This window comes from Sardina pilchardus, chromosome 22, assembly GCF_963854185.1.
Source record: "Sardina pilchardus chromosome 22, fSarPil1.1, whole genome shotgun sequence".
Classification (NCBI taxonomy): Eukaryota; Metazoa; Chordata; class Actinopteri; order Clupeiformes; family Clupeidae; genus Sardina; species Sardina pilchardus.
In genome coordinates, this window is record NC_085015.1 from 4312583 (window position 1) to 4330914 (window position 18332).

At 42.4% G+C, this 18332-nt stretch overlaps 1 protein-coding gene and 1 long non-coding RNA gene across 2 annotated transcripts; both read left to right on the top strand.

Moving 5' to 3' along the window:
- The first annotated feature begins 1200 nt into the window (after positions 1 to 1200).
- LOC134070019 (NACHT, LRR and PYD domains-containing protein 1b allele 5-like) lies at positions 1201 to 16998 on the top strand. The gene is made up of 4 exons (XM_062526205.1): positions 1201 to 1315; positions 2098 to 3023; positions 15580 to 15828; positions 16011 to 16998. Exons 2-4 carry the CDS (start codon positions 2345 to 2347, stop codon positions 16028 to 16030), a joined length of 948 nt encoding a protein of 315 aa, XP_062382189.1. The 5' UTR covers positions 1201 to 1315; positions 2098 to 2344; the 3' UTR covers positions 16031 to 16998.
- Positions 8824 to 9977, top strand: LOC134070021 (uncharacterized). Its single transcript, XR_009936876.1, has 3 exons — positions 8824 to 8836; positions 8987 to 9097; positions 9920 to 9977. It is a non-coding gene; the product is annotated as an uncharacterized LOC134070021 (long non-coding RNA).
- Positions 16999 to 18332: the final 1334 nt, after the last annotated feature.

Below are 18332 nucleotides of genomic sequence, written 5' to 3' on the forward strand. Positions count from 1 at the left end.
ATCTGTGTGTGTGGGGGAGAACCCACTGATGAGTGTGTGTGGAGGGGCTTCATAGGGAGTAGTACACTACTGTGTGTGTGTGTGTGTGTGTGTGTGTGTGTGTGTGTGAATGTACTACTGTTTGGTCCTCTGATTGTTGAAGTATGATGAATATGTGTACATATCAGTGGCTCCCTATGATGATATTTTGTTATAGTTATGGAATTTGACTGTGTGTGTGTGTGTGTGTGTGTGTGTGTGTGCTTTATAGTTATAGGTACAGTACGTGAGTAATGATCAGATATGTCATGTGTTATGTTGTAAATAAACTTAACCCGTGCAATGTTGTCTTGTGTTGGCTATTCATGCATGCTGTAATTACTTTGGTTTCAGTGGGGGGTAACGTTTCACAGGGGGTAGAGCTTCTACTGGTTAGGGCTTCGAGCTTGTAACTGGAGGGTTGCTGGTTCAACCCCCGACCAGTCCACGGCTGAAGTGCCCTTGAGCAAGGCACCGACCTAACCCCTCACTGCTCCCTGAGTGCCACTGTTGGGCATGCAGCTCATTGCTTAGTGTTCACTGCATGCTGTGTGTGTTCACTAATTCAAGAATTGGGATAAACACAGAGACCGAATCTCCCTCACGGGATCAAAAAAGTACTGTATATATACTTATACTTTATATACGACCCCCACCCCACATACACACACACCCAAGAGGTAGTGCTGCCACTAACGACTAATTTTCGAACGATTAATCTTTCGACAAATTTTTCGATTAGTCGACTAATCTAAACGACTATTTTTTTTTTTTTTAAAAAAACAAGTTTTCGTTATTTTGTTGTGTATTTTTAACTCAACTGAAGGGCCAAAACATGACATATAGCCATAGATATAGATATGCTCATATCAATATCAGCCTACTTTTGTAGAGTTAATAACAGATGTAATAACATTACAGCCGTTAGAGACGGGAGACCAAAAATAAATAGGGGGTCAATAGCAAAACGATTAGTCGACTAAAAAAAATGGCATCGACTAATTTTCATAATCGATTAGTTCGATTATGTCGATTAATCGCGGCAGCACTACCAAGAGGACCATCATACTCAACTCTGAGTTGATGTGTGTGTTTGTATGTGGAGTAGGAGACTGTGTGTGTGTGTGTTTGTTTTATAGTGTTCAGACTGGTGAAACTAATATGACTGTTATCATATCGGTAATCATTTGTCTTCTAGGGTGAATGGTAGTACCTTCCTAAAGGAGAGTCCAGCAGCAGCAGCAGCCTCTGCTAGCAGCTCCCACTCAGATGCTGCAGAGCTGCACCTCAGAGACAGGTCCAGATGAAAGCACTTCTTTTTTTGTTTCCATGTTTCTACCACATTGTCTTACAATCTTTAGCCATGTGGCAGTGTCATTTTCAGTCAGAACAAATGTATTGGCCAAGAGAAGATCGACATTTAATCTATTTGCCAGGGGTATGAATCATTTTGTTCTTAACTATACTGTATGTGTAGTGTCAGAGATGAAATACAGTAGGAGCGTCTGGTGAATGTAGCCTTTACTATCATCCACTGATGAAGGATCACAATTCCTTCTGAACACCATGACCTGACCTACAGTAGCCTGGTGCTGCCATACTCACGTCTCGTACATTCACAATGCACAGAGAGTCTGGCCACTTTCCATTGCCAAGCGTGAGCTTCCTTGAATGCAGATACTCTGTCGATATTTAAAACTATTGGATCTGCCCAGAGCCACTCAGATCTGCCATAACCAATCGCTAACGTTTGGTCGAGACGTGACATGCTCAAACTAGCGCACAACCTCAACGTCATTGTTCTAAGCTGTGTTCTAAGCTCTGTTCACTGATTGGACCTGCACATTTTTGTCTTGTGAAAACCCGTGAATATACCGCAGACCCAGACTCTCTGTACATTATGAATGTACGAGAGTGTGGTAGGACCAGGCTAGACCTGACCAGTGTTTTGAGGGAAAAATGTGTCAATGTGCAGCTTTTCCTGTGTTCAAACTATTTGTGTATGTGTGTGTGTGTGTGTGCCTGTGTGCGTGTGTGTGTGTGTCTGTGTGTGTGTGTGTGTGTGCGTTTGTGTTAAAGGGAGGATCACCACAAGGATGCCCAACAGAGGAGCTGTGAATCCTGTGCTCAAGTTCCAGACTCCAGCCACTGGGTCCTGGTGAAGCCTGAAGTCTCCACAGAGGAGAGCGTCTCCACCTACAGCCTGAGCTCTCCTGCAGGGAGCTATGAGTGCCCAGAGTCTGGTCTGCGCTGGACGTGTGCTGGTCCAGTCACTCTGCAGTACCACTTCACTGATTGGCATGTCTTTGCTGGAGAGCTGGCCCATATGCAGCTCGGACCTGCTGGTCCTCTGATGAACATCAAACTCATGTCAGGAGAGCTGGAGGAGATCCATTTGCCACATTTCCTCTGTTTGGGGGGTTCAGAGGCATCTGTGTGTGATGCTGTGAGGGTCCTGCATGGGCGAGAGAGTGGAGTGTGTGTGGAGGTGTGTGAGCTGACCAGACACCATGCCAGGTTTGTCCACCCCTCCTTCTCTCTGTTTGGGGTGGTGTATTACCTGAGGGATCTGCTTTTTCCCAAAGTCCACTGTGAGCTGCTGCTCTTCTGCACCTGCATCACTCCCCTGGAACTCCACACCTACCTGGTGCCAAATGACCCAGCTCACATCCGGGCCATCCACAAGAAGGAGGTGGAGAAGAGGGGGGTGTGGATTGACAAACCCGGCGCTGTGGGCTCGCTTTGGCTGAAGGACACCTTTTGTGTGAGGACATTGTGTCCATCTTGTCCTTCGGAAATCCAACCTAAGAAGAACCTGAACCTGTGGCCGCCTTCCACTAGTAAGTTTTTTGAAGTGTGCATGGAGCAGCCAGAGGAGGAGTTTGATATGGAGGTCATCAGCTCTCAGCACACAGAGCCCATCTGGACAGTCAAGATCCGCAGACGCGACTACTGCCAGCCCAGCAGGAACCCAGGACAGGGCAGCAGCCAGGGGACAAACACAGGTACACACACACACACACACACAGACAGACAGACAGACAGACAGACAGACAGACAGACAGACAGACAGACAGACAGACACACACTGTCTGTTGTGTCATCACTGTCTTCGTCTAGCTGCGGATATGTTACTTGAAAACACACTGTAATTGCTGAAACAAATTCCTATGTTTTTTACATAATTGGCAATAAAGTATCTTGAATCTTGAACACACACACACACACACACACACACACACACACACACACACACACACACACAGATGGTTCCACAGGTGGTCTGACACACTCTCTCTCCTGTGATCAGAGCGGCTGTTCCAGGTGCGGCCCGGCCTCATCAGTGGAGTGTCCAGCGGTGTCCTGAGGAGCATGCTGGACCAACTCCAGGCCCACAGGCCTCCTGTGCTGAGCAGCAGGGAGGCTGAAGAGGTCCTGCAGGGGAACCAGGTGCTGCAGGACCAGGTGAGCTGCCTGGTGGACATGGTGCACAGGAAGGGAGATACAGCATGCAGCATCATGCTGGACCTGCTGGAGGAACTGGACCCCCACCTTTATGGAGCGCTGCACCTGTGACCACCTGCAGGGGGCGCCCCTCTCACCCTGTGTGTGTGTGTGTGTGTGTGTGTGGGTGTGTGTGTGCCTGCTGGAGGAACTGGACCCCCACCTTTATGGAGCGCTGCACCTGTGACCACCTGCAGAGGGCGCCCCTCTCACCCTGTGTGTGTGTGTGTGTGCGTGTCAACGCCAGCAGAGAAGAACACACTGGCAGCTGAGCAGCCAATCAGCTGTGTGTGTGTGTGTGTGTGTGTGTGTGAGAGAGAGCAGTACATCTATTATTCATTTTGCATCACGCCTTTTCTCAGGGAAGACTGGTCTTTTATGAATCAAGTCTAATCATGATGGAGGTCTAACATGACTCAGGTCTCACATGTATGAAGTCCAAACCTGATGCAGGTCTAAATCTGTCAATGCCTCTGTTTCAGATCATAAATGTTGGATCAGTAAGTTTACAGCAACATAGCTGGTCAATAACCAAAAGGTTTTCCATTTTCCATGATTCAGTGTCTGTTTTCATTTGTGTGTTATCATATCACAATGCATGCCCTGAAATATCTTTGGTATTGAAATGAACTAATTAAAAATATATATTTTTTTTTCATTCTAGATATTCTTTTACTTTTACTTTTACTTTACCCCAAGTGATTGTTATTGTGCTTTTTGTTGTAATTATTCAAAACAATAAACAAATACATCTTTGGTGGAATAATGATTTGGACAGTGTCAGTAAGTGGTGATTGCATAATACTTGGTTGCCACAGTGCTGCCACCTGGTGGTCTGGAGTGTAGATTACTCTGTACATCAAACACAGCTTTGGTTCCTTCATGATTTGCCCTGTTTATAGCAGCTTGACATTGTCTGGTCCGGGAACCTGTATGGGGGCACATGGAAACACAGCCTGAGACCCAGTGTAGACTGTATAGAATGGGTTTCATACTACAGACATGCTAAATCAACCACAGATGGGAGGGAACTTATTACTACAGACATGCTAAATCAATCACAAATGGGAGGTAACTTAATATTACAGACATGCTAAATCAACCACAGATGGAAGAGACATGCTAAATCAACCACAGATGAGAATGGGCTTTACTGTACATCGGACCGATCAGCATATTGAGTATTTCCAAGAGGCATGATCAGTGGTTACATTAAACCTATGTTTACTGAATTGCATGTTGAATTACTGAAATTGTATGCTGAATTACTGAAATTGTATGCTGATGGCCTGATACATTACTGAATTGTATGCTGAATTACTGAAATTGTATGCTGATGGCCTGATACATTACTGAATTGTTAGTTAGTGTATTCCTGAATTGTATGCTGATACAAATTGTTAGCTGGTATATTACATAGTATATTACAAGATGTACATTCCCAACCGCCCATTGCGATCTTCTGAGGAGCGTCTGTTATGTCGACAAACCATACATGCTAGGTCAAACTGTAGATCCTATTCTTCAGTGGTTCCGTGTTGGTGGAATGAGTTGCCCAGTGCTCTCCGTTCCAGCAACAGTTTTGGATCTTTTAAGAGGGGTCTTAAGGCATATTTGTTTAATATGCACTTAGTCTTTTGAGCGTTTGTTATGTGTTATGGTTTGTATAATAGTATTGTTTTGTTATAATTTGTCCATTGTTAGAATTTGACATTTATTCTGCTATTGTCCTTAAATTTAGCCATACCATGCTATAGTTATTGTTATTATATAATTAACTGAGTGACTTATTTGATTGCTATTCTCATTTCATTGTTTTATTTCTCATTAGATTAGTGCTTAAATGATTGTTTTATTTATAATATTGCTACTCCCCCTATTTTGTAATTGTTCACTGTTATTTAATTTGTATTGTTATTTATTTGTATGTCGCTTTGGACAAAGGCGTCTGCTAAATAACCATAACCATAACCATAACCATATTACTGAATTGTGCATTCCTCTTACTGAATAATTTCAGAAGGTCTGCAAACACATTCTCTTGTCATGTCAGATATCCAGATGGCCAGAATCCAGAATGATCTGCCTGAGCAATGAGCTCTTGATTTCCGAGGCTTTATCCCTTTAGAGACCTCCTCAATCACAGATAGGAGGCTGTATCCCTTCATAGATCTATTCAATCACAGATCCCTTTGTAGATCTACTCAATCACATATCCCTTTAGAGATCTACTCAATCACAGATCCCTTCATAGATCTACTCAATCACAGATCCCTTTAGAGATCTACTCAATCACAGATCCCTTTAGAGATCTACAGTACAGTACTCAATCACAGATCCCTTTATAGATCTGCCCAATCACAGATCCCTTTATAGATCTACTCAATCACAGATAGCAGCAGGCTTAACAGACGAGGGAAGGGTACTACACACACACACACACACACACACACACACACACACACACACACACACACACACACACACATACCACATCAAACAGACTTCATCCCTGTAGACACTACAAGCACACACACAGCAGGCCAGGCCTACACACTACACAGTGGGCTTACACACTACAGTAGGCCTGCTTGTTTGGGAACATCATATGTTACTTGGGGAGTGCACACACACACACACACACACACACACACACACACACACACACACACACACACACACTCTGCAGCTCTACTCCACCTGGTGGAGTTTATAGACTGCTAAACTTCGCCTACAAAAAGGAACCAAGGCTGCCATCTTTGCCCATATAAGGAGATCCTATTGTTAATTGAATTTAAATACCATATGGCAGTTACATTGCAAGTTAACTCTGGGGTAGCAAAATTCAAAGTGTGCTGTTTTAACATGCCAAAGGTAATGCACCCTGATAAAGTCTCCTTGGCCTTTGGAATTAAAATAACCCCTCATCATCACATACCCTTCACCACACCTTGAGATTGCCATGGTTTTATTTCAGTTAGCCTATTAGCTGGTTTGATTTGCATTGAGCAGCTACAGTATGCCAGACTAGTCAGTGGTTCGTCAGCACATATTCCACACTCTAACCTAATCTAGTTTTGTGCTGCTGATTTGTGATTTGGGTTCTTTGGGTCTGTTTTGGGTTCTCTGTGGATATGTTATAGCCCACTGTTCAAGGCAGTTTTGTTTTATCATTGACTAATCTAATGAGAGATTGCATGAAAATAGACAATAATGATAAGATAGGAGTAGATTTTATTTGATCGCACACTGGGGAAATGTAGGCTACTTGTTACAACAGCCAGGGAAGAGCAAAAATAATAAATAGCAGACATATTAAACAGTTAAACAATATAAGAATGAAAAAAATATGTATACAATGTGGCATTCAAAACCCATCAAATAACTATTCGGTGCTGTTGAATTCATAACTCAGCTTCTCCAGTAGCCTGATTGCTTTGATGGATACGAGCTGATGTTTAGCTTTTAATCCCTTACTATTATGCTCCACTCTCATACAAAGTAATTAAAAAGATTTGCAGAGAGAGAGAGAAAGAGAGATATGCACACACCTTATAGCCTGCTGTTTGGCAGTCTAGTCCTGTGACAGACATGGCCACTTGTTGAGTTTAATAACATCATCAAATTTGTAACAGCTCAGTCTGATAAGGTTCAAGGGTTAAGGTTCGAGTTTATTGTCATGTACTCATAAAAAATAATTTATAAGTAATGAGATTCATTGTGCTCAAGTGTCCAGAAATAAATTAGAAAGAAAAATAAAAGATACTAAACAAAGAGGGGTTGGGGAGCACCAAGGGACACCCAGGAGCAACAGGGGCAAGGAAAAACTCCCTTGTTCAGGAGGAAACCTTGGGCAGATCCACGGCTCAAGGGGCCAACCCAACTGCCTGGGGTCGTGCTATAGAGGGAGCCTGTAAGTGTGTGTGTGTGTGTGTGTGTGAGTATGTGAGGGCAAGGGAATCCTAAGGGCAGGCATGTGTGATGTTCAATAAGGAGCCATAGTAGTCAACAGTTTTCTGTCTTGGGTGGAGTGGTAGTGGGTAAAAAAGGGGAATTCTAGCCGAATAATAATTTATAATATTTGAACAACAGGGGGCGAACTCTACACCATTGTAGGCTGCATTACTAAATTAAAGTTGTTCTGCAACTTATTTCTCTGTTCATCCGGTCCGGTCGCCATACAGGTAGGCAGTGTTTAACTCTTCCTCTCGTTATTGGCCTTCAAAAGTGTGAGTTTAATTCAAAGTGATGTTACAGTGCAGATATCTTACTTGTTTGCATGTTGCACGTGTCCTCTCTGCCTAATCGAACCCTGAACACTTGTTCAATAAGGAGCCATAGTAGTCAACAGTTTTCTGTCTTGGGTGGAGTGGTAGTGGGTAAAAAAGGGGGGGGCGGGGTAATAGTGGTGTACTGTATGTATGTGGGGTTGGAGGGTTAAGGGGCAGCGTATATGTGTAGGGGAAGTGTTCATTTGTGGGGGGGGGGGGCAGTGTGTTGTATGTATGTGGCATAAGAAGCTGGTAGGGGCAGTGTGTGTGTGTGTGCTGGGGGGGGGGGGTGCAGTGTTTGTGTGTGTGGGGCAGTGGCATACTGATGGTTCAGAGGAGGGGGCAGTGTGTTGTATGTAGGCCTATGTGGCTAATAAGAAGCTGGTAAGGGGCAGACTGTGTGTGTGTAGGGGGCAGGGGGGGGGGGGGGGCGGGGGGTGACCAGTGTGGGCAGTCAGGAGTGTGTGTGTGTGTGTGAGAGAGAGTGAGGAGGAAGAGGGTAATAAATAAATAATAAAGTAAATAAAATACATAAAATAAATAAAAATACACACACACACACACACACACGCACATACAGTATACATAAACACAGACACACAGACCCTCACACACACACACACACACACACCAACACACACATACATACACACACACACACACACACACACACACATAAACACAGACACACACACACTGACCCCTCCTGTGGCAGCACTGCGGTGGCTACACACACACACACACACACACACACACACACACACACATACACACACACACACACACACACACACACACACACACACATATACACACACACACACACACACACATATATATATATATATGATAGGAGTCCAGAAGTGAAGGTTTTGAACAATGACATTTTGACAAGAGTTTGTAGATTGCATGATTCTAGCCGAATAATAATTTCTAATATTTGAACAACAGGGGGCGAACTCTACACCATTGTAGGCTGCATTACTAAATTAAAGTTGTTCTGCAACTTATTTCTCTGTTCATCCGGTCCGGTCGCCATACAGGTAGGCAGTGTTTAACTCTTCCTCTCGTTATTGGCCTTCAAAAGTGTGAGTTTAATTCAAAGCGATTTGTTACAGTGCAGATATCTTACTTGTTTGCATGTTGCACGTGTCCTCTCTGCCTAATCGAACCCTGAACACTTGTTCAATAAGGAGCCATAGTAGTCAACAGTTTTCTGCCACCAACGTGATTCTGCCATTCGCACTCGACCCGTGAGGAGAGGCAGCCGGTGAGAGTTCCAGCGGTCTCCCTACGGAGCAGAGGTATGTGCGCACATCTGAATACTGTACACAAACAGAATTAAGGTCGGAAAACAAGTTCGGTTCGACAGGAGTGGTGTTCCGTGTTAATTTCGAAATCTGGCCATTTCCGCGCAAAGGAAACTACAGACAGAACAGACTTTAGAGCACTGGCAACAATGTTGATTGACCAGTTCAGTCACTCTGTCTTTTCACTACGCTCCGACACCGATCCAACCTGTTTGTCGCACACTCAGTCACTCAGTCACTCTCACTCTCTCACTCTCTCACACACACTCACACACACACTCACACACACACTCACACACACACTCACACACACACACACACACACACACACACACACACACACACACACACACACACACACACACACACACACACACACACACACACACACACACACACACACACACACACACACACGGTAGTGTTTCTTAAAGCTAGCGGGGTTGTGTGGATATCACTCTCATAGAGTGATCAGTCACGGTTGCAGAATGCCGCTGTTCCGCATGGTAATATGGTTTATCGTGTAGGCTAGCATAGGCCTACTTTTGATTTGAGGTCGGCTACGAGCTACGACAGCGGCCGAGAAGCTCCGTGTGTGTGGGGCAGGCTACTTGATAACTTTTCGCAAGTGTTGTAGTGTAGTGGCGACTTAAGTTTAAATCTTTCATGGCTGATATAGTTTCTAGCAAAACTTGACATGGGTTTGCCTTACCATTCTATGAACAGACACTGCTCCCGATTTTGACTGAAAGGTAGCCTACGGTTTTCTAAATGAGTTTTCGACTTTTCTTCCATGTGTGCACTGTTTTTTCTCAGCGATGGTAAAGATCCGAGGGCCCGAGATGTTTTGCATAGGAGGCGCTATCGGCGAACAGTGACAATGACGGTGCAGTAAAAAAAAAACACACATTTTTAATCACAGTAAAAATGATCATCCGCGGGCCGCACTGAGAGAGGAGGCGGGCCGCATGTGGCCCGCGGGCCGCCAGTTGCCCATCCCTGGTCTATACATTCTTAAAAATGGAGTGGGAGCATACAGTAAATGCATTGAATATGAAGCTATGTTGCACTAACTGGTTTTCAGTTTTGTGCTATCATTGAATGGTGATGTATGTGAGCCCTTTGCACTGAAATTAATACTTTTCACTCATGTGGCTGTAAAATACTTGTAGTAGCCTATGGTGACGTTGGTTAGAACAATGTAATAATTTTGCGCATTATTGCGCTTGGAAAATGAGAGCTAACTTGTCAGTATAGTGCCGAGGCTATTAACCTCCTTGTTGGACTGTTCCGTCCGTTCCCCTGTGTCTCCTGTTTTCCCGGTCTATGCGCGCTCGTGTAGCCTACAGTATGCGCGCAAGAGTGTTTGTGTCTCCCCTCTCCCTACTGTGTCATAGAATGTGTCAATCAGTATTGATGTGTTGTGATTGGGGGGAGGTGTCCGGGAGGAATATTTAGGGTTTCAAATAGGTTGGCTATTGATAAGAGGAGAGGGATTAGTATAGGGGGTTCTAGGTATGATATTTGTTAGAATATTGCTTCTTCAATTGTGTAACAATAGCCTAATCAAATGTATTCTCCTTCCTCAGAACCTTCACTGCCTAATTGCCATGGATTTCATTCGTGCAAAAAAAACAACTTTGATAGATATTCTTTCCACTGAGGCCAGTTTTATTTTGCAACATGTTCAGGGTAAAAATCTCATTACTCGACGGGAGTACAACTCTCTTCACAGCATGTCTCAAAACGGCGAGAGGACAATTATAGAACTGTTGGACAAACTGATGAGCAAGAATGACGACCACTGCAAAAAGTTTATTTCTATGTTGGGAGAAAGTGAAATTGTTGACACCTTCCCAGCATTGAAAGAACTCCTTCACCCCCAGGGAAATGTCCCCCGTCAGGAAGTTGCTCAGTTACTCGCAGCAGGTATACCGCATTTACATTACACATGCATTATACACTTAAGACTCTATCGTCCCCGCGAGAATTTAACAGGTGCGATAATTCAAAATCCCCATGTAATTTGCATAGGAAAAATCGCCAGATAGGCCCTACCGAATTTCAAAGATGGCAGCTTTTTTGTAGGCGAACTTCAGAGGTCTATTTGTTATCAGTAGGCAATTACACAGCATAACCATAGGATGGCTCACTTCACTTGCGTTTTCAACCACTCATACCCATAATGGCCCAATGTCCGTTGACACATGAATGTAAACTTATGTTGCAGAAATTATAAGGAAGTGTGACGTAGGTTACTGTTCGGAAGGTCTTCGAGCAAGAAAAGCACGCTCGGAATTTGGCATGGAGAAGACAACAAAATTTGTTTTAGTTGAACATCTTGAGGATTTAGATAAGAAAGATTTAAAACGCTTCCGAGTTAAATTTGTGGAAGAAGGCAAGTTAGGCAAGGCACCAGGTATCACCAAGCGTAAAGTCGAGGATGCCGAAGATGAAAGTGATCTCGCTGATTTGTTGCTGAAAGCTTATGAGGACGACGCAGTTAACAAAACTGAGGACATTATGCGGTTTATTGGATGTAACGACACAGCTACCAAACTGCGCGCAGTGTACTCTAAAAGTAGGCTTAACTCAGGCATCCCAACATGCAAAAAGTCATTTCAGGGAGGTATCTTCGATCAACCCAGATGAAGAATGTTCATTAGTTGTATCTTCTTTGTAGCACATCAAGCTCAAAGCGCAGCTGAGGGAAAGAATACCAATCCAGCATGTGGAGGTAGGCCTATGTGAAATGGGGAGTTTATTTTATATATTTATTTTAATGAATTCAGCCTAAATATTATGAAGCTATGGAATAAAGTCCATTTACATCTACACTGTCTCCTTAATTTGCGTAGTGTTCACAATTTATTAAGTTTAGTTGAAAGTGGTTGCATTAAAAAAAACACAAATTTAAATGTAGCCTACCAGTTGTTTTCATTTTTTTTTCTCTCTGCTGTGGTTATTGTTTTTGTAATTCATGTCTTTGTTGGGAGGGTGCCATGTCCCCACATGTGCCCCCACAGCCCAATGTTCCCAGCCTTATGTTCCCACAGACCTTATGTTCCATGGTTTCCAAGGGTTTTATCATCATTTTGCCTCAGATTTTATCCCCATTTCTCCCAATTTGGTAGTCACTTACTGTACGTCCCTAAAACCTAACCCTAACCCGTATACCTTTGACATTAGAAAAGTCTTGAGAACATAGAACTGTGGGAACATGGGGCTGTGGGAACATAGGGCCTAATTTTCAGTTTTTAAAAAAGTGTCTTTGTACATTTCAGTCTTTTATATTAGGCTACTCTTCAGATTGATCATATTCTGTAGCTGTAAATTATTGCACGGAGCCCAGGAGGTGATGTCATTGCAAGATATTTTTTGTATTTGGGGAATGCACTCATTTTAGTATAATTGTGCATTCATTTTACAACATTTTACTACAGTGTGTGCATAATTTAGTATATTGTGTACTGATTTTACAAAATTTTGCATTTATTTGACTAAATTGTGCTGTCAATTTAGTAAATGTGGTCACATTTTACTATAGGCTATTGTGCTCACAATACTAACACACATGTAATTACATGTGTGCAAGTTTTACTAAATAGGACGCTCATTTCACTAAATTGTGCTCTCCTTTTTTGTGAAATGAGCACATCATTTAGTTATATGTGTGCACGATTTAGTAAACAATGCTCTCAGCTTAGGAAAACGTGTTCACAATTTAGTACAATGAGCATCATTAAGTAAAACGTGCACATCATTTTGTAAAATGAGCACACCAGATGCACAAAGATGCGAGCATGTTTTGTGGACATGATAAAAAAATATATATATATCTTGCAATGACACCTCCAGGGTCCCATAGTATTGGATCAAAGCCATCGATATCTCAAAGTTGCGACAGCCGTTGACTTCCATGTTAAAGCCAGATTAGAGCGGTCACGTGGTTAGTGGGTAGGCTCAGTAGTTCCCTCGGTCCCTGGTTTACTACGGGATTGATAGCAGCGATCGCATTAATATTTACGGTGAATACTCGATGAAAATTACTATAAACTGCATTTCCACATACATATACATTACTCAATGAAAATGCATTATTATGCACACGACTATAAGTCATGTAGAAAAGTCGTATTATATTCATTCATTCTCAATGGAATAGTTCCCGGATGTGCCGCCATTGTTTGTTCACGGGAGTCAACGGTAGTGTCGCAACTTTGAGATATCGATGGCTTTGTATTGGATGTATTAAGCTGTGTTATATTTTGTCTGATTTTTTCCCCTCTAAATTTAATACAATGTCAAAGACAACAGTGAGAAAATGTGGTGTTTAGTATGTATTTGTCGTTAGGGAATGTATAGGCCTATTAAAATGCATTTGAGCATGACAGAAATGAAATGTACTGTATATACTGTATGTTATATACATTTAAAGAGACACTTCACCGATTAGCATTAAGCTTTGTATCTTTAGAAAACCGGTCATGTTTTTGAATGGTCGTGCATCATTCTCTCAGTTTGCCTTGAGATGGGAGAAATACGGATTTCAATGAAACCCATGAATAGGACTTCCTGCTTTCAATGATGTAAAATCATGATTTTTACATCATTGAAAGCAGGAAGTCCAACATTGAAATCCGTAGGCTATTTCTCCCATCTCAAGGCAAACTGAGGGAATGATGCATGACTATTCAAAAACATGACTGGTTTTCTAAAGATACAAAGCTTAATGCTAATCGGTGAAGTGTCCCTTTAATTCTTATTCAGAATTATTTTGTAGCTTCTCTCATGTCTGATGTGCGAAAGTGTGCAGCCACATTTGGCCCTCTGATGGTGATGATAAAAAATTGTGGCCCTCTTAGTCATGAAAATTGCCCATCCCTGGTCTACCACATCAATGTAGCTGTTAGTTTGTTAGCGCTATCTGCTTTTATTTTTGTTAAATCATAAAGTATAACAGCCAAACAACATGCACAAACCCTATTACTGTAAATGTATGTATAAGCAGAGACGGTTGAAAAAGTATTTAAGTATCTTTGGTATAAGTATATGTATATGAGAGATGTACAGTATGACATAAATGATAAATGGGCCACTTTCAAGAGTAAATTGTAGTATATAGCCTAAAATAGAAGTGTCTCCATTTCATTTCCATATGGTATTTATTAATGGAATATTATGCAATGAAAACATGAGCTAAACACACATACACACACTCTGTCTGGTAATTTGGTACACCAGGCCCTGTAGTCGTTCCTAGTAATTCTGATCCTGCTGGTCCTAGTGAGCATTTATAATTATTCTTTAGCCTTATATCCCCTTCTTCTATTTGTTAGCCCTTTTGTGCAAAGGAGGGCTACATAAAACTTAGGCTGCCGTCTCTTCAAGTTTTAAGACGGTTTACTTCCAGCTTATCATATGACTTGACTTGTGACTTGCTTGACCTAAGCTATGACTTGACTTGACTTGACTCGACCTAAGCTATGACTTGACTTGACTTGACTCGACCCTCACAAAAACGACTTGGGACTTGCTTGAGACTTGAAGGTTAAGACTTGAGACTTACTTGAGACTTGCATATGTGTGACTTACTCCCATCTCTGGCGGTAGCTTCTTGGAGTCTGCCCAGCTGTCTGGTGGGGGTTATTCAGGGCACTTTATTGCTGCTGTCATCAGACTGCTGATGTGGCGTTGCAGTCTGTCTGTGTTCCATGGTTGATATGGCTCATTTTATGTGAACGTTCATACCAGAAACATCCTGATGCGGCACGTTTCATGTGAACATTCATATCAGAAACATCTCTGATGCGGCACGTTTCATGTGAACATTAATCAAAAACCGTCGAGACTTCTCAATGGAGTGACTTAATACCGCCTGTCCCAAGCTCAAATTTTGAGGGCAGAGTAGACTTGGACTGGCTTCTACCGTTCCACCATAAGATTGTATCATACATGTATCACAATAACAATATAGGTGTGTGATGTTCTGGATATGTTTGATCTCAGTGATGAAGTGATGGATAGCAAGGTCTGGTGCAGTGGCTGGCTACTAACCCTCAAGCCTGCCTTACTTCTCATTCCCATACGGCCATTCAGATTTCCACTGTAATAATTCCATTGTAATAATTGGGAGATTTAATTTGCTATCAAAATAATCATTGCAACAATCAAACGTAACTATTAAGATGTATTAAAGGATGATGTGTCTGCCTTGCTACTGGATGTGTTTGGGGTCTCGGTGATGAAGTGATAGATTGCAGGTCCTGGTGTAGTGGCCTGCTTTGCATATATTAGTCTGTTTAGGTCCTTCCTCTCTTTTGCTGTATGTTGTTGCTAATATCCCTGTGGAAGGTAGTGTGGAGCTAGTGCTGGGTGTGTAGTGTGGAGCTAGTGCTGGGTGTGTAGTGTGTATTAGTGTGGTTATGTCCTTCCTCTCTCTTGTGTGTTGCTGATGTTGTGCCTCTCTGCCTTAGTGTCCACTACCAGCACAGAGGAGATGCCCTCTGGCTCCTCTAGCCCAGTCCAGCCAGACTCAGGCTCGTCCTCCATTACGGCTCACACAGGTGGAGTTGCTGTGGCCCCTAGTCTCTCTGGCTCCTCTAGCCCAGTCCAGCCAGCCTCAGGCTCGTCCTCCATTACGGCTCACACAGGTGGAGTTGCTGTGGCCCCTAGTCTCTCTGGCAACACCTTCAATGGACCAGTGCACATGCTGTTAAATGCTGGTACAAAATTTCAAGCTCATATTTCTGTGTTCGTTGAGAGTGCATTTTCCAAAACTGCTGTTGTGTAATTCCCATTGTTAATTACATCATTTGTACTGTTGTTGAATGATAAGAGAGACATCGCTCTCTCGCTCTCTCTCATTCACTCACTGTCTCCCTCTCTCTCCTTCTCTCTCCCGCAGATCAAACTCCACCAAAGTGAACTTCTGAATGTTGCTAAAACTACCCTTCATCATGTTGCTGTAAATGCCAATCAAATAATTCTCCAGTCTAGTAGCTCTCAGGTTTCCCGATTTCACATTTTTGAAGACCATTACATTGGATGTAATGTTGCGCAAGGCTTAAAGTGGTCAGGCACAGTGTGGGTCACAGCAGTTTTCTTTGCTTCTATGCCCCATTTTAGGCCGTTGCAGCTGTTTAGATAATAATGTATAACATATCATAAATGTACAAAGTTTTGATTTTCTTCAGGCACAGCTTTTTATTCTGCTTTAAGCCCCATTTTAGGCTACTGTTTGAAATATAGCACGAGTTCAATAAGGCTTATTAACAATGTGTTGTTTTGTTCTGAAACTTTAAATGGGAATGATGCATTTGTGTACCTAATTACTGTATTTTATCATATGATGTATCTTTGCTGTGAAGGATGTATTTACCAGTATTTATTTTCTCTTTGAAAAAAATCAACAAATTTCAGATTTTGCTCTGGGGTGCCCAAACATTTGTTCAGCAGGCATTTTAAACTGTAAAGAGCTTTTTTTTTTTTTTTTTTTAATCAATGGCCTTAGGGAAGGGATCAGCAGCAGAGCGATGAGATCCATAACCATCAGATACAGTCCCCTCTAAAAGTATTGGAACACATGCTAAAGTTGACAATATAAAATCATCTTTTGGAAATTGATCTTAATGCCTTAAATAAAAAAAAATGAGGAAATAGTCTACCTTTAAGGACATCAATTTTCTTTGTGAATGAATAATGTATTGTAAATAAATACATTTTATCCTTAAAATACATGTGTCATGTATTGGAACGCCTATGTTAACCCTATGAATTAACATTCCCATAGAGGCTAGCCGATTTGTATTTGTTTTATTTTTTAAATGCCAGTTATTTCATTGATCCAGGAAACTATGCACCCTGATAAAGTCTCCTTTGCCTTTGGAATTAAAATAGCCCCACATCACCATATAAAGAGATTGGCATGGTTTTATTTCAGTTAGCCTATTAGCTGGTTTCATTCTCATTGAGCTCAATGCAATTCAAATGTCTACCTCTAAGAAATAATTCTCACCATGGGATCCTTAAAACCATGTGATCCTGGCAGAATAATAATTTGTATAGCCTATTTGAACAGCAGGGGGCGAACGCTACTCGATGTGTACACGGCACACAAGAAACGCAGCTCCAATCTCTTGACTTTGGTCGCCGTAAAGGTAGGTTATGTCAGCCTCCCTTGTCTTTATCCTCGAAAACTAGTAGTATTGTGTAGCAGGGTTGGTTATGCTTCCCTGAATTTCCCCACTCCTTCCTGCGTATTCTGTGCAGGTTGCAGTTTGCCACGCCTGGGGTACAGTAGTTTGTAGGGGCTGTGGCTTGGGTGTGGCAGAAGTTGGTTACCGCACTGGAGACCCCTTTAAGGTTCCATGTAGCCTCCTCCTCTGCCTCTGTTGCAACTGTCCTGAGGCAGAGGTAGGTATGTCTCTTGCTGAAGTGTGCTTAGTCTTTCGTTTAATGATTTTTTCTGTCATGCATCCATAGTGTGATAACTATCATAATGTGTTGTGCACTATACATGAGACATGAGATGACATGCTGTCGTAGAGGGCTCCTTCTGGGTCCAATGAATTGATGGCTCAACCACGATAGCACTTTAAGTGCAAAGGTTTTTTTATTTTTAGCCGTGCAAAAAACAGTGCCACCAATAGGGTGAGAATTATCCACTTGACAAATAAACAAAAAAATATAGTAACTATGTTACAAACTTGCAATACGCTCTCAGTCAATCACATCAACCTACTTCGCTTAGGTCTCTGTATACTCTAACTCATCAGGCCTACCCTGCCTGCTTTTAACCCCGTAACCCTGCCCCCATTGTCCCAACTAAAACATACAGGGGTGTTACATAATTCATCACATTTACATTACAGGATAAAAACACACATATTATTTCAAATAGCAATCACACAACATGAAAAGTATTTTTCCTAGCAAATGCAGTATAAATAAATACAGTTCACATCTTCACATTTGACATATGCTTTAACCTGGCTTATCACACTCGTTATTTCCCCCTTCCCCATGAGCTCATCCTAATTGCCACTTTCGCGGGACAATGTCGTTAAAACAGTCACTGTGCCTCCAGTCTGGTTTGTCCCGGAGCAGCACCCATACCCAGGAAGTGGACGCACGTAACTAACAGAGCAAAACATACCGGCGGCTGCCCGGCTACAACGATACGCTAAGTACCACAAGACAACACAACTTAACACTCAAACGCTCAATA